At 38.1% G+C, this 24314-nt stretch overlaps 1 protein-coding gene and 1 pseudogene across 1 annotated transcript; both read left to right on the top strand.

Moving 5' to 3' along the window:
* The first annotated feature begins 10296 nt into the window (after window positions 1–10296).
* On the top strand, window positions 10297–11250 carry LOC148110185 (olfactory receptor 4M1-like; annotated as a pseudogene).
* Window positions 11251–22132: 10882 nt separating this feature from the next.
* On the top strand, window positions 22133–23059 carry LOC123786321 (olfactory receptor 4N4C). The gene has a single exon (XM_045788560.2). The coding sequence runs from the start codon at window positions 22133–22135 to the stop codon at window positions 23057–23059; it is 927 nt and encodes a 308-aa protein (XP_045644516.2).
* The last annotated feature ends 1255 nt before the right edge of the window (window positions 23060–24314 follow it).

The following is a 24314-nucleotide window of genomic DNA, read 5'->3' as shown; positions in this document are numbered from 1 at the left end:
GGAGTGTTGAGGTCCCCTACTAGTAATGTATTTTTATTTATATGTCTCTTTATTCTGGTTAAGAGTTGGCTTGTGTATCTTGCTGCTCCCCTGTTGGGGGCATATATATTTATAATTGTCATATCCACTTGTTGAATACTTCCTTTAAGAATAATATAGTGCCCTTCTGCATCTCTAACTAAAGTCTGTAGTTTAAAATCCAGTTTATCTGATATGAGAATTGCTACCCCAGCTTTCTTTTGAGGTCCATTTGCGTGAAAGATGGTACTCCATCCCCTTACTCTCAGTCTGAATGCATCTTTGGGTTCGAAATGAGTCTCTTGTAGACAGCAAATGGATGGGTCATTTCTTTTTATCCAATCTGCAACCCTGTGGCAATATTAAGGAAGAATTTAAGCCATTAATATTAAGACTGAGTACTGAGAGATATGCTTTTAATGATGCTATGTTATCAGTAAAGTCTTCGTTTGTATTGGCTGTGACTTTCTGTTCGGTATCACTCTTGGGGCCTTTTTACTTTTACTTAGAACCCCCCATAATACCTCCTGTAGGGCTGGTTTCTTGGTTATGAAATTGGTTAGTGACTGGCGATTCTGAAATGTCTTTATTTCTCCATCAATTCTGAATGACAGCCTTGCTGGATAAAGGATCCTTGGCTGCATGTTTTTCTCTGAAAGAGCTTTAAAAATGCTCCCCCAGGGGCGCCTGGGTAGTGCAGTCGTTAAAGCGTCTGCCTTCGGCTCAGGGCGTGATCCTGGCTATCCGGGATCGAGTCCCACATCAGGCTCTTCCGCTATGAGCCTGCTTCTTCCTCTCCCACTCCCCCTGCTGTGTTCCCTCTCTCGCTGGCTGTCTCTCTGTCACATAAATAAATAAAATCTTTAAAAAAAAAAAAAAGAAAAAAAAATGCTCCCCCAACACTTTCTCTCATTCCAGGTCTGTGTAGACAGGTCTGACGTAATTCTGATGCCTTTGCCTTGGTACGTGAGAAATTTCTTTGCCCTGGCCGCTTTCAATACTGTATCCTTGCATCTAATATTTGCGAATTGCCCTATGACGTGACGTGGCGTAGGTTTGTCGTGGTTGAGCTTGGGAGGGGTCCTCTCTGCCTCTTGGACACGAATGTTTGTTTCCCTTGCTAGATTAGGGAAGTTTTCAGCTACAATTTGTTCAAATATCTCTTCTAGACCTCTGTTTTTCTCCACCCCCTCGGGGATGCCGATGATTCTAACATTGGATCGTTTCGTTGAGTCAGTAATCTCCCGTAGCCAACATTCGTGGGCGTGGATTTTTTTAAAAGCATCTTCTATTTTCATATTTTCCTCTATTAACCCATCCTCCAATTCACTAACCCTTTCCTCTGCTTCGGTGACCCTGGCCGTCTGAGCCTCTAGTTTTGCCTGCATTTGGCTCATAGAATTTTTAATTTCTGTCAAATTCTCTCTCATTTCCGCCCTTAGGGATTCTATATTCTCAGTAACATTTCCCTTAATACTTTTTTAAGTCTACTCATCATCTTGACCATTGTTACTCTGAATTCCACTTCTGATAATTTGGTTACATCCATATCCGTTATTTCTGTGGCGGAGGCCACAGACTCACTGTCTTTTCTTTGCTGGGGGGGGGGGGCTTCTCCTTCTTGTCATTCTGATGAGGAGAGGTTGCAGGGTTGTCCAGAGCCCAAATTATTGACTGGGTCCCAGGCCGTGCCCCTTGTTTTATAGGGATCTTAGAGATGTGGGCTTCTTCTTTAAAGATTTTATTTATTTATTTATCTGAGAGAGGGAGACAGACAGCAAGAACGGGAACAGAAGCAGGGGAGTGAGAGAGGAAGAAGCAGGCTCCCAGCGGAGGAGCCCGATGAGGGACTCCTTTCCGGAACGCTGGGATCACGCCCTAAGCCGGAGACAGGCGCTCAATGACTGCGCCACCCAGGCGCCCCCGGGTTGTGGGCTTCTTGATTTTTCAGCCTGCCTTCTGTGTTCTGGGGGAGGGGCCTGCCGCGCCGATACTCAGGCAACCCTGTTTGGGTAGAGTCTCCGTGTCCCCTGCGAGGGGGGATGGGGATGGGCACTCTCTGAGCCGGTATTTCCAGGCTTTTGTTCTCTGGCGGCTTTCCCTGGCGGTTTGCTGTCCCTCTTCTGAGAGTCAGAGCAGCAGTGGCTGAATTTCAGCCTCTGTCACAGAACAGAGGGATTGAGGCCCGTTCTCCACTGATGTTCTGGCCACTTTAACTCTATTACTGTTGGTGCTGCTCAACCCTGCAGCGTCCCGGGATGTGCACCGCACACCCGGCATCCCTGCCCTCACTTCCAGGGCCGGCGCATCTCTGTCCTTTGTGTTTCTAATGCCGCCAGCCACCGGCCGCCCCGCACGCTCCCGGGTCTCCCGGTCTCAGTCTATGCCCGGTGAGCACACCGCGATTCCGGAGTTCCGTGAGATGCCTGGTGGCGTGCGCACCCGGTTCAGGGTCTCAGTCTGCTGTTTCGCGGGTGCCGACCACGAGTCCGCCTGCTCCCCCGTGCAGGTGGCCCGCCAGCCTCCAGCCACCCCGCGCACGCTCCGGGAGCTCCCCGTCTCAGTCTGGATCCCGTGAGCACACCGGGATTCCGGTGTTCCGGGAGATGCCTGGTGGCTCGCGTTCACGGCTCACCGGTCTCAGTCCGCTCTCTCCCGAGTGCCCTCCGTGAGTCCGCCCGCTCCCCCGTGCAGGTGGCTGCCGCTTCCCGGCGCCCAAACGCGGCGGCTCCCTCCCCCTTCCGTTTATCTTCCGACATCTGTGCGCGGTTTTAGGGCTCCCCTCTTGGTACCTCAATACTCAGCGCTGGAAATGTTCATTTGTAGAGATCCAGATGTATCTTCCTGCGTCTCAGGCTGATTCCGTGGTTATTTAGGCTGGTCTGTTACCTATCCAGCTCGACTCAGGGGACCGGCTGAAAAAGGGGTCCCCTACTCCTCCGCCATCTTAACTCCTCTCCAGAACCTAAAATTCTTTATCAGAGAACATTTCTAGGTGAGAGGTATTGACAAGTATTTGTGGATTCATAGATGGGACAGTCAGTTACCGGTTGATTTAGGGAAATAAGGAGTTTCTATCTTATTCATCATTATATGCTTGGTGCCTAGTACAGTGTCTGACATACAGTAGCTAATCATGAAGCACATGGAGAAGACACTGAATAAAAGAAATATTAAGGAGTTATTACTTAAGGCCTGTAAGCTGTTCAAGGAGTTAGTGTAGTATTAGGTTTGGATAGGTCTCCATTTTCCTAAGGATCCAACATCTCTAAGCAATATAGTCCTTTGGGACAGTAGAATTGGAAATGCACATCACAGTCTGGAGGGGGTATCACACATCATAACATTTTCTACTTGTAACCTAGGGAAATGAGCCATTTCCTTACTTGTTCTGGGAAATTCAGATGTGTTTCTATGCTCCTTGGATGAAGCACACACATCAACTTTTAAATTATTCCCTCACTGTTTTGATTCCTAGCTGGCTGACCCTGGCCTCCAGAGAATTGATTTTCTTAGTCACAATCCATGATACTAGTTAGCTCACTGTTACATCATGGAAGGAACTGATGTATCCCAAAATATAGAAGACAGAGCTTTCTGTTGTAGATGGGGGAAGAGGAACCTCTACCACTCTACAGTCCCTGACTACACCAAAACTGTCGCCAGCAACTGGTAGGTGGAAGGTTGGCATTATATTATTTACATAAACTACTCTATTTTTTGAGACAATGGGGTAGATATAGTAATGGGAATAACTCTGTAAAGTACTCAAAGAATAGTGGTAAGAAGCAGAAGCTTCTAGTAAGGAAAGGTGTTAGGGAAACAGTGATCCTATAGAGAAGACCTTAACCAAGGTGGACAAACAAGTTCTTCTTTTGTTTCATGCCCACAGGGAAGACATTTTGAATCAAGGCTGAACAGGGCATTGAGAAGGATGACTTGGTCATCTCTTATTTACAGGGTGAGCCATTCTTAAACAGTCTCAATCAGGGAAGGTTGTTCTGATTTAAGAGTCTTCAGGGAGTGCCAAATCATTAAAATAATCTTCCAAAATTTTGAATCCTGTCATTCCTAAAATGAAGTCAGGAAAAACCTGACCTTATGATGGTTTCTCAAGATGGCCACTGTGAAGAAGATGGGGGAGATAGGGCCTGACATGTTTCAACTGGAGTTGGTAGTAGCAACAACTCTGGAAGTGATAAAGAAAAAACAACAACAACAACAACAACAACAACAAAACTTAAAAGCAAAGAGACTCGACTCTTATTTGAAATTAATATGGGTAGAATAGGTATCTTAAAAAGAGGATTCCAGGAAACAAAATCCGGATCATGAAGCAGAGTCAGAAAACTCCAAATGGATTAAGGAAACAATTAAACTTAGAAGTATTTAACAGTTTTTTCCTATAAGGTCATCATGTCTAGTGTTCATTAGAAATTATTCATACAGAATTTCAGGCATTTTGGTAAAAAGGCCTTCTGAGACTAGCCAGATGATTTAACAATAGTGATTTTTAAAAAAAAGATTTATTTATTTTTAGACAGAGACAGCGTGTGCACAAATGGGGGGAGGGGCAGAAAGAGAAAAAGAAGCAGACTCCCCACTGAGCGGGCAGTCCGATGCCGGGCTTGATCTCATGACCCATGAGATTGTGACCCATGAAATCATGACCTAAGCCGAAACCAAGACTTGGACTCTTAAAGGCCTGAGCCACCCAGGATCCCTAACAATAGTAATTTATCAACAGTCGCATAGGATTGTAGCCTGGGGAAAACAGGAGGAGATGGTAGTGTCTAGAAGTCAGATTTTCTTGGCCTCTTCTCTAAGCTGTTTCTCAGATTTAGTCTTCTGGATCCAAGGAGAGTAGTTGGGGATAGAGTAGGAATAAAGACGTCTAAACAGACATTGAAGGGCAATATTTTCGACATCATATATAAAAACAGTAGTTTCTCTAATGAACTTGCTTCTTTGCAAAGGAAATACAAGCACCATTATTATCATAATGACGATAGTGATAATAATTTAAGTAAGTATAAATTATATACCAGGGTTTTTTTTTTCCTGAGCTTTACATGCATTAGCTCATTAATCCCCACAATAATACCTATGAGGTAGGTACTATTACTATCTCCATTGCACTAACAGACACATTAAGGGAGAGAAGTGAGTGAGTTGCTCAAGGTCACATAACTAGTAACTTATCAGCTGTGATTAGAGCCAAAGCACTCACACCCTATATCTGTCTATTTTAAGAGAAATGCACAAGCAGCAGATGATTCTCTCGTATTGAAATCTGCCCTTCTCTGATCCTAATGCTTTCTTCTTGCCTAGTTTCCTTTGGGCCACAAAGAATATAGGAAATCAATATAATTACTACGCTTTGGTATTCTCTGCTGCTGGTTTATTTGTGAGACTAAAGATTCCTGGTATCCACATATCCTTCTATATGGTAAAGATGTGTTTGTATGCTGCCTCCTCACAGAGTAGTCTCAGAGGTCACAGAGTAGTCTCAGAGGTCACAGAGTATCTCCTTACAGAATAAGATAGGTAAGCTCGATGTCCTAGCAATCGGAAAAATGAATTTATTTCTTTTACATGTTGTCTGTATCCACAATGATGATTAAATCACTGTCCCTGCACGTTGTCCCCCACATTGTTCTTAATATACCTTCCTGGGGTCTTCACTCTCAATCCACTTTTTTCTTCATAGAATCATAGAATTATACAGCTAAATTATTCATTAAAATTCTAGTTGAAATCCCTTATGTTGCTACGAAGAAACTGTTGTAGAGGGAAGTTGAATGAGCTTCCTAAGGTCACACAGATTTTGGTGGCTAAGCTTTCATGGGAATCCAAGTGTCTTAATTCTTCTTCAGCGCTCTTTATAGCTGCCTTTCAAACTGGAGTACATGTCACATAAGTACCCCACACTTTCTAAAATTCAATTCTTTATAAAGATTTTAGAGAAATTAAAGGAATATATAATATTATATGTGCTTGTCTATATACAACAATATAAGACTCATAAAGATAAAATGTTTCAAATAATGACTGTTTTTGTGATTCCTTAACCTATGTTCTAAAAATATCCTTTTTTGAATGGTTTGCTCTAACATGGATCCTACTGAGGTAGAGTACTCTTTAAAAATAAACACATATTTCTGTTTTCTAAAAATCTAGTACCTTCCTATTATGCTTGCCTCGAGGCTCCCTTCCTCACTTGACCTTAGTCCCGTTTCTCAGGGTTTCCTTTGTTCTGTTCCCTAGCTCAGGGAAGGCTTAAGTTCTACCACAAAGCCTTCACCACAGTCCCATGATCGGCAGGTTTGAAAGGCTAAAGTACTATTCTTCTCTGGGGAAGAATTTTCAATAAATCTTCATTTGAATCTATTTATCATCATTTTCTTTCTTTATTTTATAAAACTATTTTGCTTTTTCGTTTAAATGAATACTCACCAGTGGCAATGTGACCTATAATGATGACTGTTTTCATTATCAGAAGAAATGCAGGACTAATAACGGCCTCTTTCTTTTACAGCTTTCTTCCCCTTCATCAGTACATTTCCCTTTCTTCCATTTTCCCAGCCTCTCAGTTTCAGCTTGCTCCTTCTACATTATGTTATTAAAGCAGGGTCTGAAAGCAGTTCTTTGCATTGTGAGCTTTTGGTTTCCAGGAAGGGCTAAGATGAGTGACTTTTACTCTGGGAGACACTGCCTTCTCATTCACATCTTTATGTGGGGAAAGAGAATCAATAGTGCTCATGATGATAGCTAACATTTTAAAATGCCTCTTGTATGAGGGTAATCCAGTATCTCTTGAGTCATTTAATCTTTTACTATTTCAGGATCTCTGTGCTAGACTCCCCAGTTCCTCAAATTGGCAAGATAACTATTCTCCGTGTGGTTACTAAGAGCTTGGCTAGACACATGGACAAACACTGCATTGTTGGTAAGGAAGAAGTTCTGCACAGATTCTTACTTTTCCCCAAAGCACTTGTTCCCTTGAGGAGAGTTCACGGTTCACTCACCTGTAGGGAAAGCTTCTGTACTTCTAGGTTTCTCCATAGTCATCCTCTAGATACTATATCCCTGCAGATTAAGCACGGAATGGGAATTCACTAGATGTTATTAAAAGAGGAACAGGCTTTTTTAGATTTCACATATAAGTGAGATCATGCAGTATTTCTTTGTTCGGCTTATTTCACTCAGCATAACATCCTCCAGATTCATCCATGTTGTTGCAAATGGATGATAGCTAAAATTTCAGAATCTCTTTTTTTAAAGACAGAATTTTATATATATATATATATATATATATAATTATTATTATATTATTATTATATCACATTTCCTTTTTCCATGTGAGTGTAGAGTGGTTGTTACCAGGGACAAGGAGGTGGGGGAAATAGGGAGATGTTGGTCAAAAACAAAGTTGCAGTTATGTAGGATGAATGAATAAGTTTGGAGAGCTAATGGACAGAATACTGACTGTCATTAGTAATACTCTATTGAATGCTGAAAATATGCTAAGAGGGTAGGTTTCAGGTGTTCTTGTAACTGAAAAAACTGTGAAAACTGAAAAAACTGTGTGAAGAGATTCTGTTAATTAACTTGATGATAGTACTTATTTCACTTTGTATATGTGTATCAGATGATTGTGTTGTACACCTTAAATATATACAATTTTTACTTAGAATAAAAAGAGGAGCAGCCTTGGGGGGTGTAGTGTAGGCAGGATAAAGTAAAACCTGCCGACCAACCAGTACAGCTGCTCTAAGAGTAAGTGCTGGCTCAGGATAGCTAACTCTTTCTAGATGACAGCCTAGGAAGGAAATGCCCTAACCCAGCACCCACGGATGGCTTATCTCCTCCCAGAATTCCCACAAACAGAATTCCTTGCTCCAGATTATATTGGCACATCCCCAAGCTTTTCTTAGAGTGTGGACAGAGTGTTCCTAAATATTTACGGCAGATTCATTCAAATTTTATTAAAAACTTGAATGTGTTGGATGAACCTCATTTTAGACATAGAAGATATAAAGTTACATTTTTAATAGCTTAGCAAGCTATATAACATAACGATATATTCCAAAATATATTGGAACCTGTTAAAATCTAATTTTCTTTTTATTGACCACATTACTTGGTCTTTGGCTATTTCTACTCTGTTCTTGTACTTCAGTAAGTTGCAGGTCTTCTGTAGTTCCTACAAACTTTTCCCTGCCTCAAAGCCTTTGTATTTGCTATTCTCTGTTCCTAAAACGCTTTTCTCCTATTTTCAAAGTTAGTTGAAATGTCACCAGTTGAAAGATGCTTTTCTAAAAAAATCCTCACCATCAGTACCATGTGCCACTACCATTTATTTTCTATCATAATTCCCTTTTTATTTCCCTCTTGTCTCTTATTAATAGTGGTAATTATTTATTTTGCTTATTTATAATTCATTTACTTATTGATGTTTACTAAGTTGTTTGTCTATATTTCTAAAGTGGAAGTTCAGTGAGGCAGAAACTGAGTCTTCCTTGTTCATTGTTCTGTTCTCAGCAGTTAGCACATGGTAGATGTCCCCTAAATACTTGCTGAATAAACAGTTTATAGAAGTGACACAGAAGGTGTTTATTTTGGGATAGAGCTTTCAATGTCATATGTAAAGTTTTATGGAGGCTATCAGTCACCTTCTCCAGGTAAATAGGATGAAAGCATTGATTTCTGGGTTGCTAGGAAATATGTCATTCTGGATGATCATGCTCTTAAGAAAGTTGAGGATTGAAAACTGGCAGCATTATCTTTCTTTCGACTAAAATCTTTCTAAACTGAATTTTAAATTGCCTTCCTTACTAAACATGATTAATTAAATCACTGAGGCCCACCCTGGGCTATTCATGGATGTGGGAATATTTACCCTTTTGCTAAATAGTCCCATAATGCTGAGCTTTCTGAGTGTTTTTGTTTTCTGCTTTTTGTGTCAGATTGCTGCTAATTACTGGTCTTTTCTCTGTGTGTCTACTTGTAGTGAACCATCCCTTCTTTATGAATGCTTTTTTAACAGATCAGGAAGGCATATGTCTATGTTTGATAAAATTATGCACAAATTGAGTCAGTAGATTGCAGGGAAGAAACATTGGGTTTCTTTAGTCAATAGTATTCATAAGCTTTAGTGCCTGGATGCTGTTAAATCTATTTGGTTTTATAGAATCTTTTTTTGTTTGTTTGTTTTGTTTTGTTTTTTGTTTTATAAAATCTTACGTTTGTTTTTCTATGCTTACCTCCTGAAGAGAGGCAATATTATAAAACTGCACATCAGTAGAACAGAAACAACTCTTCAGTATTGGCTGTTGGTTACAAGAAATGCTTGCTTTGATGGGCAGTTTTTATATTACTTAAAAGAAGAAGCATATCTGGTAAAGTGAATGATTATCTTATTTTTATTTGATGGGTTTTGTTCTATCTTATAGTGGTAGGTTCAATACTAGGACTTGAGCAAAATTTTAGCAATAATCTTATTCCCACTGTCACCTTGAATTGGCAGAATGGGTTAGCTTGGGTGGCAATCATACCCACTCCTCAGATCACTATATCTTCTTCCTACCTTCATGGAACAGTGGATAAACTGCATGGTCAGTGGAATAATGACATCTGGTTACAGCTCGAAGAATTTTCATATATGGCCCTGCATTGTTGCATATTGTGGCTGCTTACCTATTGCCAAGGATTAAGCTGTATAGGCTTTGGTTAAGGAAAAAAATGTCTATTCACCACACATGAAACCCTGAGATCTTTTTGAAAGATTAAAATGAAAATACTGCCAGATCAGTGTACCTGATATTAGACAAGAAGCATAAGTTTTCAAGTTTGCTAGATTTGTCAACAACAAAAAATCTAGAAATAACTAGATTTACTTATTACCAGTCTACAATTTAGCTTCTCTCATAAGTAGTTACACATAATGCTTACTAAGGTAGATATACGGGGAAAGGATCAGTGCACTGCTGAGTTTCATAAAAAATAGAAATTAATAACAGTAATAGATTGGGATTTTGGTTTCAGATATGTGACATACTTCATATGGTTTCAGTGTTTCTAATTTTCAGGTCATCACTTACTCTTTCCCTGTCTTGGCTTATCAGACATCAAATGGAACAATCAAATGTATCCTAATACAGTCCCTTAATGACACAGAACAATCTGATGATTTCAACAGCAGTAAAATAAATCTAGTTAAATGCTATTTGGAGTAATTGTAATTTCTGTATTTTTTATAGCCATATTATTAAAAAAAAAAGTGAAGAAATGGAACCCGTAAATTACACCAGGGTGACCGAATTTGTTCTCACTGGCTTATCCCAGACTCGAGAAGTACAACTAGTCCTATTTGTCATATTTCTATCCTTCTATCTGTTCATCCTTCCAGGGAATATTCTTATTATTTGCACCATCGGGCTTGACCCTCATCTGACCTCACCCATATATTTCCTGTTGGCTAATCTAGCCTTCCTTGACATTTGGTACGCCTCCATCACAGCCCCTAAAACGCTCGTAGATTTCTCTGTGGAAAATAAGAGAATTTCCTTTGGTGGGTGCATTGCACAGCTCTTCTTCTTGCACTTCACTGGGGCCTCCGAGATGTTCCTGCTCACAGTAATGGCCTTTGACCGCTATGCCGCCATCTGCCGCCCTCTCCACTATGCTACTATCATGAATCGACGTCTCTGCTGTATCCTGGTGGCTCTCTCCTAGTTGGGGGGCTTTATTCATTCTATAATACAAGTGGCTCTCATTGTTCGACTTCCCTTCTGTGGGCCCAATGAGTTAGACAGTTACTTCTGTGACATCACGCAGGTAGTCCAGACTGCCTGTGCCAATACCTTCCCAGAGGAGTTAGTGTGATTTTTAGCAGTGGTCTGATCTCTGTGGTATGTTTCATTGCTCTCCTAATGTCCTATGCCTTCCTCCTGGCCATGCTGAAGAAACACTCAGGCTCAGGTGAGAGTACCAGCTGGGCCATGTCCACCTGCTATTCCCACATGACCCATTGTGGTATTTATGTTTGGACCATCCATCTACATTTATGCTTGCCCATTTGACTCTTTTCCCCTAGATAAGGTGGTGTCTGTGTTCCATACTGTGATATTCCCTTTACTTAATCCCATTATCTACACCTTGGGAAATAAGGAAGTAAAGACAGCCATGAGGAAGTTGGTCAACAGATGTATTTTATGCAAAGAGAAGTGAAAGATAAGTGGCATATTCTACAATCTTTCCGGGTCATCCTCCTAAAGTAGGAAGCATTTGCTGCAGTAATAATGTTTTCACTACCTCTTTTCGTCTGAGTTCTTAAATTCTCAGATTTTTCCCTCTATTTGGGGGAAAAAAAAAACAAAGCAGTTAAGATGGAAATAAGTATCAGTGACAGAATTCAAGATTTTGCTATATCCTAGAAGCAATTTTTAAGAATTCATAGCAGAGTTTGGTTACTACATGAGACCCCCTCTTATTCCAGAGGAAGTTGCCAGCCAAGTAGTGGTTTTTATAGGCAGTCTCTACTTACATGCTCCAGTGTGAAAGCAGATTTGGAGGAAAGGGAGTCTAGGTTGACTGGAATTGACAGACATCTAGCTGTGTGATTTTTAAAAGATTATCTCCTTTGTCGTTTTTGTGTGTTTCCTGTATTTTCTAATTCTGTTTCTCATGTTAAAATTACATTAGTAAGGTGCTGCTTTTGTTAGCCCTGTAATCTAGAGTTCTTTCCCGTTAAACCATTTTTTTAAGTACCTATGAAAGAGACCTGGGTGTACTGGTTCTCAGAATCTTTTAGTGAATTATTTAGTAGAGATCAATTTATTATTCCCTGATACTAAGAACCCAATTACTGACCGTGCTTCAGAATATAAAAGATAGACTAGTATATTTGAGTTTGTATAAATTTATTTACTTATATTAACTTCCAATTTCAAAACTAGGATAGTGTCCATCAAAGAGTGAGAGGATTTTGTGTGTTCTGACCTTTAGTCTTATGTTTTCTTTGATAACATAATATGACTAGACTTTGAGGGGAACAGGTATCTGTCAGCATCAGGAAAGAATATATATAAATGAATGATGGAAACAATGATGAAAACCTCAGGTACACAGGATAGAATGATTGCACATAAAGTTTATTCTTTGCTTTGGGATTTTTTTCTCTTTGACGACCCTCTTTCATCTTCAAAGTTAGAGTGACTTCTCTTCTAAGAACCCAGATACGCTGATCGAGATGATGATTCCTGAATTTTGAGTTGACTGCTCATTGGAAATGAATAAAATAGTAGACTTCTCTAATATTTCACAACAGAGCATGGAAAAAAGGATCTAACATACAAAATAGATATAGATATAGATGTAGATATATAATAAAAATGATTTATGTTTCTAGATTTTATGTTTCCTCATTGTTATTTCTCTGTATCTGAAATAGACTTCTATTCATTTTGTCACTTATCCTTCATTTAGCTAGGATTAATGTTTTTTGGGAAAAGACTATGGACTCAATATGCTCTGCAAACACCATTATACTGCTACTACATAAGGGCATTTATTGAAAATAGGGAAGCTAGGAATAAGAAGAAAAAACATCAAACAGCAGTGTAATGAAGATATTAACAATATCTCAATATTAACAAGATGAACTTTACCGTAACATTTGGTAAAAAAACATCTTTATTATCCAAACAAAAATACAGTTCTTCTGTTTTTTAATTAATAAAATAATATGTTCATTAAAAATTAAAAATATGTGAACATGTAAGTAGAAAAACAAACATTACTGGCAATCTCTTTTTCCCTAGGGATCGGGGTTTTCATGTAACACAATTTGTGAAGTCCCACCCACCCAGCTCTACCGGAAGCAGACCAGTTTGCCTGTCTGCATTGCTATAAAATATAATGAACTAACAATAAATGGAGGTGAGGTGGAATAAAAATCTTCAGACAAGTAAGGGTAACCTTCAGATTATATACCTAGCAAAAGTGGCATTTAATTTAAAAGGCTACCAACTGTTTCAAACATTAAACAAAATTCTGGGAATGTTGTTTCCAAGAACTTCTTGAAGAAACTATCAATAAATCATTCAGTCACGAAGACTGAGAAAGGAGACTGAAAAAGGACAGAAAGGTGGATACTGAATATTAAACATATTAAAACTACATCTAAGACTGAAACTGATGTGATGATTTGCATGATTGAACAGTATGACGTGCCGCATGCCTCGGTAAGACAGAAACGAGAGAGCTGCATTCCATTTCCACCTGGTGGCATATTGGAGAGCTTTACTGAACCTGTCACTAAAAACGAACATACATGTTGGATAACATTTTTTGAAATACTTTGATTAGCTAGCCAAAAAAAAAAAAAGTGGTGTAAAATATTGAGAAATCAAATGAAACTGGGAACTCAGAGAAATAAATGCTGACTAGAAATCAGCTTTTATTGTGAAAATTTGTGATCTGTTTTTAAGGCCACTGTGTCGATGGTAGAGACAGAGATGCATAGGTAACAAAGCCCAGGGCACTCACAAGGAAATCCTCCACAACAAGCTGAGATCTCAGAGGATATATTCTCAGGGTAGTGGTGAAATAGAGTTTTAAAAAAATCACCACCTGAAAGGCTAAAAAGAGAAGAAAGAATTATAAACTGTAAGTGGAATCACACATATTTTTTGAGTTTGAATTTATACTATTGAGTTGTCTGAATCACTGCTAGCTGATAATTTTATTCACAGTGTCTGATTCCAGAGATGTAATGCCTCTTGATAGAAGGAACTACAAATACCCTATGGTGGATGCTGCCATTATTCCAGGACTTAAAGTATTCTACAGATAAGAAATAAGCTTACAGTCTGACATCAGTGATCACACAAGACAGCAAGGCTCTGGGAGCAAGAGCCAGAAGAACAACAGAAAGAAGAACTGAAAGCACAAAAGAATCACAGAATATAAATTGCATACATTTAGTATTTTTCAAGAAATAAGAAAAGGGCTGGAAATATGAAAAAGGAGGAGGACACTATAAAACATATAGGAAAATTATATGAAAAACAGAGAGAGCTTAGATTCAGTTTAAAAATCCTTCAGATGCATCTCAATGCAAATTAGACACATTCAGAGAGAAACAGGAATCTAGAATATAGATCTGGGTAAATTACCGACAATGCAGGGCAGAAACAAAATGGATAGAAAGAATGAAAGAGAGGGTAAGAGACATTGAGAACTGGAAGTTCAGAGTTCCCGGAGGAGAGGATAGGTGGCAGAGGCAATTTTGAAGAGGTAAAGCTGAACAATTTCCCAAACTAACAAAAGACACTAATCTCCATACGCAAGGATCCCACCAAAATATTTGTGGGAAAAACTTTTAAAAACACACATTGAGACACATCATAAAATCCATAAAGACAACTCAGCAGATGTTGAAAGTATCTGAATACAAAAGCAGAGATTACTCTCTAGGGAAAGGCAGTTAACAGCAGATTGCTTTAACAGCAAAAATGTAAACTGATGATGAATTATATTCAATATTCAGAGATAAAATAATTATCAACTCTGTAAGAATAAAATAAAAACTCCTTAGAAAAACAGAAACAAGTTTTGCACTCGCAAACAATCAACTAAGAGAAATTTCATAGGATATACTTGAAACAAGAAAGTGATCCCAGCTAGGAGATTTGAGGTGACAGAAAAAGAATGGCAAGTATGTGATAAATCTAAACAAACGTCTACTGTATTAACTACCAAGAGTGACAACAAACTTCTGAAGTCTAGAAAAATGTTAAGAACCAAAGTTCATGGAAATAATATTTACATAAGTTAAGAGTTGTATGATTGGAGTTAAGTGTAGTAGTCCTTATATTTCTCTAGAAGATGATGAGGATGCGGATTTACTTTTAACTTTGGGTTGTTATCAGTTTTGACAGGTTACACCATAGAAATGACAGAAAAATTTCTTTGGTGTTACACATCAGAAGTTTCTTTCTCACATAAAGCCTGTTGTAGGTTTGGGTGACACTCCAGAACACTGAAAAAACAAAAAGGTTAAAATGAAAAATAGCAGATAGATTGGAAGGACTGTTAAGTTAAATGAGTAAAGCTTCTTATATTATTCTAGAGCTGTGCTATCCAATACATTGGCTACATGTGCCTTTTAAAATTTTAACTAATAAAATTTAAGATTAATTTCCTCAGGTTATAGCCACATTTCAAGAGCTCAATAGTCACATGTGGTGAGTGACTACCATATTAGCACCTTTCCGGGGTTTATATTTATATCATATAATAAAACCATTTCTGGAATTTTTAGGCAATATCTCTTAGGTCCACGTTATGAGCAAAGATAAAATTAGTATATACCTTCTTTCCTCTTCTTCAACTCAGATTGTAGTGATTAAAAGTTTTATCTTTCTTAATTGACCTTTCTAGGACTTGTACTTCAATTATTTAATTACAACTTTAGTAACAGACTTTGGCTTCTAGAAATGACATAGGAAGCGATTATTATAAACTTTCTCTCACTTTTTTACTCAACTAAATAAAATTTTGTTATAGCACTTCTTTTTATTATTTATGGAGTCTTATTATCTATTAAAGAGATATGCTAAGCATAGAAATTATAATGATATATTTTTGCATCCATGTTCATCAGGGATATTGGTCTGTAATTCTCCTTTGTAGAGGGGTCTTTGTCTGGTTTTGGGATCAAGGTAATTATGGCCTCATAGAATGAGTTTGGAAGTTTTCCCTCCATTTCTATGTTTTTGGAACAGCTTCAGAAGAATAGGTATTAATTCTGCTTTAAATGTTTGGTAAAATTCCCCTGGGAAGCCATCAGGCCCTGGACTCTTATTCGTTGGGAGATTTTTTATTATTACTTCAGTTTCTTTGCTGGTTTTGAGTCTGTTCAGGTTTTCTATTTCTTCCTTGAAGTTTCAGTTTTGGTTGTTTCTATGTTTCTAGGAATTTATCCATTTCTTCTAGATTGCCCAATTTATTGGCATATAGTTCCTCATAACGTTCTCTTACAACCGTATTTTTTTTTTGTATTGGTGGTGATTTCTCCTCCTTCATTCATGATTTTATTTGGGTCCTTTCTCTTTTCTTTTTGGTAAGTCTGGCTAGGGCTTTATTGGTCTTATTAATTCTTTCAAAGAACCAGCTCCTAATTCCATTGATCTGTTCTATTTTTTTTTATTTCTCTATTATTGATTTCTGCTCTAATATTTATTATTAAAAGCATTTGCACAGCAAAGGAAACAGTCAAAAAACTAAAAGGCAACTGACAGAATGGGAGAACATACTTGCAAATGACATATCAGACAAAGGGCTAGTATCCAAAATCTATAAAGAACTTACCAAATTCAATACCCAACAAAGCCAAAAATCCAGTCAAGAAATGGGCAGAAGACATGAACAGACATTCCTCCAAAGAAGACATACAAATGGCTAACAGACACATGAAAAAATGCTCAACATCACTTAGCATCAGGGAAATCAAAACCACAATGAGATACCACCTCTCACCTGTCACAATGACTAACCCAGGAAACAGCAGGTGTTGGCAACAATGCCGAGAAAGGGGAACCTTCTTACACTGTTGGTGGGGATGCAAACTGGTGCAGCCACTCTGGAAAACAGTATGGAAGTTCCTCAGAAAGTTAAAAATAGAACTACCCTATGTCCCAGCAATTACACTGCTTGCTATTTATCCAAAGGATACAAACACAGTGATTCAAAGGGGCACATGCACCCTAATGTTTATAGCAGCAATGTCCAAATAGCCAAAATATGAAGAGAGTCCAGATGTCCATCGACAGATGAATGCACACACACACACACACACACACACACACACACCACACCCATACATACTCATCCATCAAAGAGAATGAAATCTTGTCATATGCAACAGTATGGATGGAACTAGAGGGTATTATGCTAAATGAAATAAGTCAATCAGAGAAAGACAAATACCATATGATTTCACTCATATATGGAATTTAAGAAACAAAACACATGAACATAGGGGAAGGGAAGAAAAAAATGATAAAAACAGAGAGACTCTTAATTACAGGAAACAAACTGATGGTTGCTGGAGGGGAAGTGGGTGGGGAGATGGGGTAACTGGGTGATGGTCATTAAGGAGGGCACTTGATGTAATGAGCACTGGGTGTTACATGCAACTGATGAATCACTAAATTCTATCCCTGAAACTAATAATGTACTATATGTTAACTAAACTGAATTTAAATTAAAAAAATATTTATTTTTTTTAAGATTTTATTTATTTATTTATTTGACAGAGGGAGAGGCAGCGAGAGAGGGAACACAAGCAGGGGGAGTGGGAGAGGAAGAAGCAGGCTCATAGTGGAAGAGCCTGATGTGGGGCTCGATCCCATAACACAGGGATCACACCCTGAGCCGAAGGCAGACGCTTAACCGCTGTGCCACCCAGGCGCCCCTGTGCAAATTTTCTATTCCTTCCTGCTTTAGTTTTGGTGTGTTATATGCTTTTAACAATTTATCCATTTCTTCTAAGTTGTCCGATTTGTTGACATATGGGTTTTCCTAATATTCTGCTACAATCCTTTGTATTTCTGTGGTGTTAGTTGCTATTTCTCCTCTTCATTAGTGATTTTATTTATTTGGGTCCTTTCTCTCTCCCTCTCTTTTTGATGAGTCTGGCTAGAGATTTATCAATTTTGTTGATCTTTTCAAAGAATCAACTCCTGTTTTCATTGATCTGTTCTTTTTTTTTTTTTTTTTCAGTTTCTATATTATTTGTTTCTGCTCTAATCTTTATTACTTCCCCTCTTTTGCTGGGTTTGGGTTTTGTTTGTTGTTCTTTTTCTAGGTCATTTAGGTGTCAAGTTAGGTTGTTTATTTGAGATTTTCCTTACTTCTTGATGCAGGTCTCTATTGCTATAAACTTTCCTCTTAAAACCACTTTTGCTGCCTCCCAAAGATTTTGGACTGTTGTGTTTTCATTTTCATTTGTTTCCATATAATTTGTGATTTCTTCTCTGATTTCTTGGTTGTCCCATTCCTTATTAGCATGTAATTTAACTTCCATGTATATGTGTCTTTCCAGATTTTTTCTTGTGGTTGATTTCTAGCTTTATGCTGTTTTGGTCAGAAAATATACATGCTATGACTGATTTTTTTAGATTTGTTGAAACTTGTTTTGTGGCCTAATATGTGATCTATTCTGGAGAATGTTCTGTGTGCAGTTGAAAAGAATGTGTATTCTGCTGTTTTAGGATGGGATGTTCTGAACATGTCTGTTAAATCCATCTGGTCCAATGTGCCACCCAGAACTACTGTTTTCCTTGTTGATACTCTGTTGGGATGATCTGTCCATCGATGTAACTGGGGTGTTAAAGTCCCCTACTATCATTGTATGAGGATGAAATGTCTTTGATTGTGCACTGTATTCTTTAAGAAAACATTTTATGTTTAGTATTTTAATTTTTTAAATAGTTTGAAAATCTTTCTCTTTAAAAGAAAATCAAATCTAAAATTGAAATGATGTTGCCTTCTACTACATGACTTTTAATTATTTTTCTTCTGTATAATATTTAGTTGAAAAAAATAGTTCTTCATTATTGCTTTAGCAGAGCATAGGAAACAATCATGTCTAAAGTGAAAACCACAAATACCAAGGGTATAATAGGGTCTATTTAGGAGAACATCTTCTCTCCATGGAAGGACTATGTAAAGGAGACTGTGTGATCTATTTAGGAGAACATCTTCTCTCCATGGGAGGACTATGTAAAGGAGACTGTGTGATCTATTTAGGAGAACATCTTCTCTCCATGGGAGGACTATGTAAAGGGGACTGTGTGATCTATTTAGGAGAACATCTTCTCTCCATGGGAGGACTATGTAAAGGGGACTGTGTGATCTATTTAGGAGAACATCTTCTCTCCATGGAAGGACTATGTAAAGGAGACTGTGTGGTCTATTTAGGAGAACATCTTCTCTCCATGGGAGGACTATGTAAAGGGGACTGTGTGAGCATCATTTATTTCGTCTTTGCCTATCTTTTTGTCACCAGAAATATGTTGAATCTAACATATTTGCCACCTACTTGACCACAATATTTTTCCCTAGATGTAGCAATGATTTTGTATCATTTATACTATTTTTCTCTTTTTGAATTGCAGTGTAAAATATAAAATAATTTCCTGTGGCTTTCTACTCACTGAGACCTAATAAATATGCTTGCCATTCCATTGTCTCTGTCACTGATGGAATGTTGATTTTAAATCCCATAAGTGACAGTGTCTGTTTAATTGATTTATATTTGAATATCTGTACCTAACAAATCTGAAGTCTAATCTTTGATTATATCTTGTTGGCATTCTAATAATTCCCATTGAAAGCATTCTATAGGTTTGTTAGCCTTCAAATTCCCAAAGTACGTTCTCCATTGCATCACAAATTGGCTATGCATTTCAATGTGCATGAGGCTGCTGTGTGAGAAGAGATATTTAAGAACAAAGGTCGGAATAATCAGTAATTGTTTCTTCCATTAAGAGGTGATGTCTGCTGTGTGAGAGTAGTTTTGGGTTGCTAGAGAAGTAAATGTTTTTATCTTTATATTTATGAAGAATAGAAAGAAGGAATAAATGGAGACATATTATAATTCTTCAGGTGTGGCATTTACTGTCATGGAATGCAATGGTCAGAATTATAGTAGAAATAGACTAATACATGAGGTCTGAATTCAGTGATACACCAACACCTTTTATCTGTTCTCAATAGTATATCTTTAGTTCTTCTCAATATTTAAAATTACTTTATTGGGGGATATGCAAAACCTTTGTTAAAATACCAACCGTCTTGAGGATGTTAATAGTTGGTGTTATATTTACATACCACATATTAACTGAGAGAAGTGATGGATGTCAGATAGTAATGAATCCCATCTGTTAAAGAATTAATAGAAGAACAGAAGTTTATGATGGAAAATAAAACACAAGCTACAGTGGAAGAGCCTGCAGCTTTTAACCTTAGAGGTACTTTAAGTTCTCTTTTTTTAAAATAATTTTTTATTATGTTATGTTAAAGTTTTCTTTTTTTTTTTTAAGGGGGCCTGATGCAGGGCTCAATCCCAGGACTCTGGGATCATGAACTGAGTGGAAGGCAGACGCTTAACCGACTGAGCCACCGGGGCACATCCCCCCCCTTTTGATGTCTTAAAGACAGCATCAGGTTTGAAAGACTATGAAATAACCACTGTGTAATAGTGTACAGGATGCACACTACTTAGGAGTTAAGTAGAGAGGGATTTCTGACTTACTGTGCTAACAGCAGGTTTATGCACAGAAGGAATGATAAATATTGAAGCCAATGACTACTTAAGTAAAAAAAAGAAAGGAAGGAAGGAAGGAAAGAAAAGGAAAGAAAAAAGAAAGGAAGAAAAATGATTTGGATGGTGCCATTTGTAAATTTTTGTGCTTTAGTTTTGCTTAGGAACGTGTGTGTGTGTGTGCGCGTGTGTGTGCGCGTGTGTGTGTGTGCGCACGTGTGTGTGCGTGTGTGTGCGCGCGCATGTGTGTGTGCGCGCACGTGTGTGTGCATGCGCGCACGCATGGATCTGCCTTGGTGATGTAAAGTAGCTCTTTCATAATTTCCAATTTAGATTATACATGGAAATCTCTGTTACTAATTAGTCTATTTAGGTTTAGACATAAAAAGCATGTATTTTTGTTTTTAATAGATGTGCTATTATAAAAACTTCCTTTGGTTTCTTGATTTGGGATTTTATTGTGTTTCTCTTCCTTCTTTCCCTCTTTCATTCTGTCTCATCTTACATTTAGTTTGTGGACCCTTCTTGTCCTCCTCTCCACACTCCATATTCCACAACGCTATTTAAAAACGAGGGTACCATGTAACTGAAAGCATGTGAAATATTGTTTTTTTGTTTTTAAAGATTTATTTATTTATTTGAGAGAGATAGAGAAATAGCATGAGTTGGAGGGGCACAGGAAGATAGGGAGGGAGAATCTCAAGAAGACTCCGCTGAGTGCAGTCTGATGCAGGGCTTAATCTCATGACCTGGAGATGATGACTGGAACAGAAACCAAGAATCAGATGCTTAACTGACTGTGCTACCCAGGTGCCCCTGTGAAATATTGTCTTAAATCACTAATGTTTTGCTCTAGTTCAAATGTCTTCAAGCTTTTTAAATTTTTCATTTCAGTAATAAACCATTTTGAACATGCACAAGCAATATCTATATTTTATTTTTATATTTCACATTCAATTACACCATGATTCTGTGTAAAGTATAAAACTTTCAAAATTTAGCTTCATAGAATGGGATATAATAATATATGTATAGAAATTCTATTATTATTTTCATGCCACTAAATTATCATGTGTGTTAGGTGACCACATTCTCAATTTAGAGGCCACTGTACAGATAAGCCTCAGATCATCTTAATGTCTCTAGAATAATCAGGACTTTTTTTTTTTTAATTAGACCACATGGATGGGTTGATATTCCATAGAGGAAAAGGAAATATTTCAAATAAGCAAGTTTTTTAAAAAACTTTTTAAGTCAGCATTCCTGACGTATAATTTGCATAGAGTAAATGTAACAATGTCTGTATAGTTTAGTAAATTTTGGTGAAAGAACAGACACTTGCAACCATTATAGTCAAGATACGGAATGTTTCTGTCACCTTCAAAAATTCTGCCCTTCCTCTTTGCTATCAATCCTCACCTTAACTCTCATTCAAATAAAAACCTGAAGAACTTGATAACTGAGATTAAGTTTTTTCTCAGAGACATTTCCTTTTGCCTCATGCAAATCATAAACAAGTCCAGGGCAGGGGCATTGCAGGGTCCCAGGTGAGAGAACAGTTAAATAGAAGCACAGAACTGAAGAAGCAGAAGAGTGTGGCTTCAAACCAGGGTGTTGGCAGATAGAAATGTAGAAGAATAATGGGCAGAAAAGATTTCTTTGGTTGTGGGGAAGTGATGGTATGACAGATGTGGCACATGCTCCTTTTAGTTTGAAAAGAACTATGATCTAGATGCTAGAGACGGAAATAAACTTTCTGATGTTCTGTAGGTAGAGGAGATGGAAAATGACAACAGCACAGTGGTGAAAGAGTTCATCCTTCTTGGTCTGACCCAATCTCAAGATATTCAGCTCCTGGTCTTTGTTCTAATTTTAATTTTCTATCTCATCATCCTCCCTGGAAACTTCCTCATCATCCTCACCATCAGATCAGACCCTGGCCTCACAGCCCCCCTCTACTTCTTTCTGGGCAACTTGGCCTTCCTGGATGCATCCTATTCCTTCATTGTGGCTCCCAGGATGCTGGTGGACTTTCTTTCTGAGAAGAAGGTAATCTCCTACAGGGGTTGCGTCACTCAGCTCTTTTTCTTGCACTTCCTTGGAGGAGGGGAAGGATTACTCCTTGTTGTGATGGCCTTTGACCGCTACATTGCCATCTGTCGGCCTCTACACTATTCAACTGTCATGAACCCTAGAGCCTGCCATGCCTTGCTGTTGGCGCTGTGGCTTGGAGGCTTTATCCACTCCATTATCCAGGTGGCCTTCATCCTCAGCTTGCCCTTCTGTGGCCCAAACCAGCTGGATAACTTCTTCTGTGATGTGCCACAGGTCATCAAGCTGGCCTGCACAGACACTTTTGTGATGGAGCTTCTGATGGTCTCCAACAGCAGCCTGCTCACCCTCCTGTGCTTCCTTGGGCTTTTGTCTTCCTACGCCGTCATCCTCTGCCATGTACGTGGGTCTGCTTCTGAAGGGAAGAGCAAAGCACTGTCCACATGCACCACTCATGTCATTATTATACTTCTCATGTTTGGACCTGCTATCTTCATCTACACTCGCCCCTTCAGGGCCTTGCCAGCTGACAAGGTAGTTTCCTTTTTCCATACTGTGATCTTTCCATTAATGAATCCTCTGATTTATACCCTTCGCAACCAGGAAGTGAAAACTTCCATGAGGAGGTTATTGAGTCGGCATGTGGTCTGCTGAATAGATTTTATAATATGAAGTAAAGAAGAGGAAATTCTTGCTGTAAATCATAACATTCATTTAACAAGTATTGTTTTTCACTGAGTACCTCCCATTTTCCAGGTACTATTGTAGGCAATGAGGGAGAGTTATGTATAATTAGGGAATAAACTCAGTATGCTTAAAGAATATGAAAGAAACACCTGAGTGCTTCTCAGTTGGAGTGTGATGAATAATTGTGAGAGATTTAGGGGATAAATAAATGTTACTGTAAGGGTCAAATCACTAAGGTCTTTTCGGCTGAGATAAGGAGTTTTATTCTAATTGCTATAAGAATACATGTTAGTATTTCAAACAAGAGAGTCACTCATTCACAATTGTTTCTTCTTTGGTTTAGAGCAACATGAAGATTCTGGGCAGAGAGCAGTAAGCTGCAAAACACCATTAAGAGCCAAATGTTATTCTGCAGACTTGTTTTGAAAAAGTCTCTCCCTCTCTCTCCCTCTCTCTCTCTCTCTATATATATATATAATTGATTGATTGATTGATTGATTGATAGGTATATTCCCCCCCACCCCAATTTGGTAAATGGGTAAGAAAGGAAAATAATTGGTTTTATAGAAAAATGTCATGAAATGATTTCACTTGATTTTTTTCAGAGCTTCATGATTGTTACTAATGGGTATTTACAAATCCTACCTGTAAGTTAAACCTTGCCATCAATTGATTTCACTCATTATGATAATGATAGTTATTTGGTACTATAGACTGTATTGGAGATTACATAAACTACTTTAGTTATTTTAAATATAATGGGGCTTAGTGTGGGAAATTAGGTACTTGTAAAATCTTTTAAGGGATAGAAGGCTATTTTTTATGCTGGGCATCCATACATGACTGCCAGAAAAAACAGTATAAAACTAACATGCCAAGTGATCTATCTTTGAAATAATCAGGGGAATAGGGAAACAAGAAGCCATTTTGCCAGCTACTGACTGAAAGACTGTACCAGTTAGCCATGGTTTGGGAACAGGAGGATGATATAGAATACCTTTAATGTTACTGCCTCTCTCTCCAATTAATTTTTTCTAAATTCAAGTTTTACATGAGCTCATTTGATAGTCCGAATTTGGAACTCTAGACACAAAGTCCTAGAAGAACCTGTTTATATGTTTTCAGCTTTATTGGAAAACAAAATAAAACAATGCCAAAAATGGTGGGAAAATGTAGGATAATAGTTTTAAAATCTTGGAAGTGAGAAAGTATGATACGAAAA

This window comes from Ursus americanus, chromosome 4, assembly GCF_024610735.1.
Source record: "Ursus americanus isolate L20-20 chromosome 4, mUrsAme1.1.p, whole genome shotgun sequence".
Lineage (NCBI taxonomy): Eukaryota > Metazoa > Chordata > Mammalia > Carnivora > Ursidae > Ursus > Ursus americanus.
Note: the sequence above shows the minus strand (reverse complement) of the source record. Positions and strands in the feature narration are given on the sequence as shown.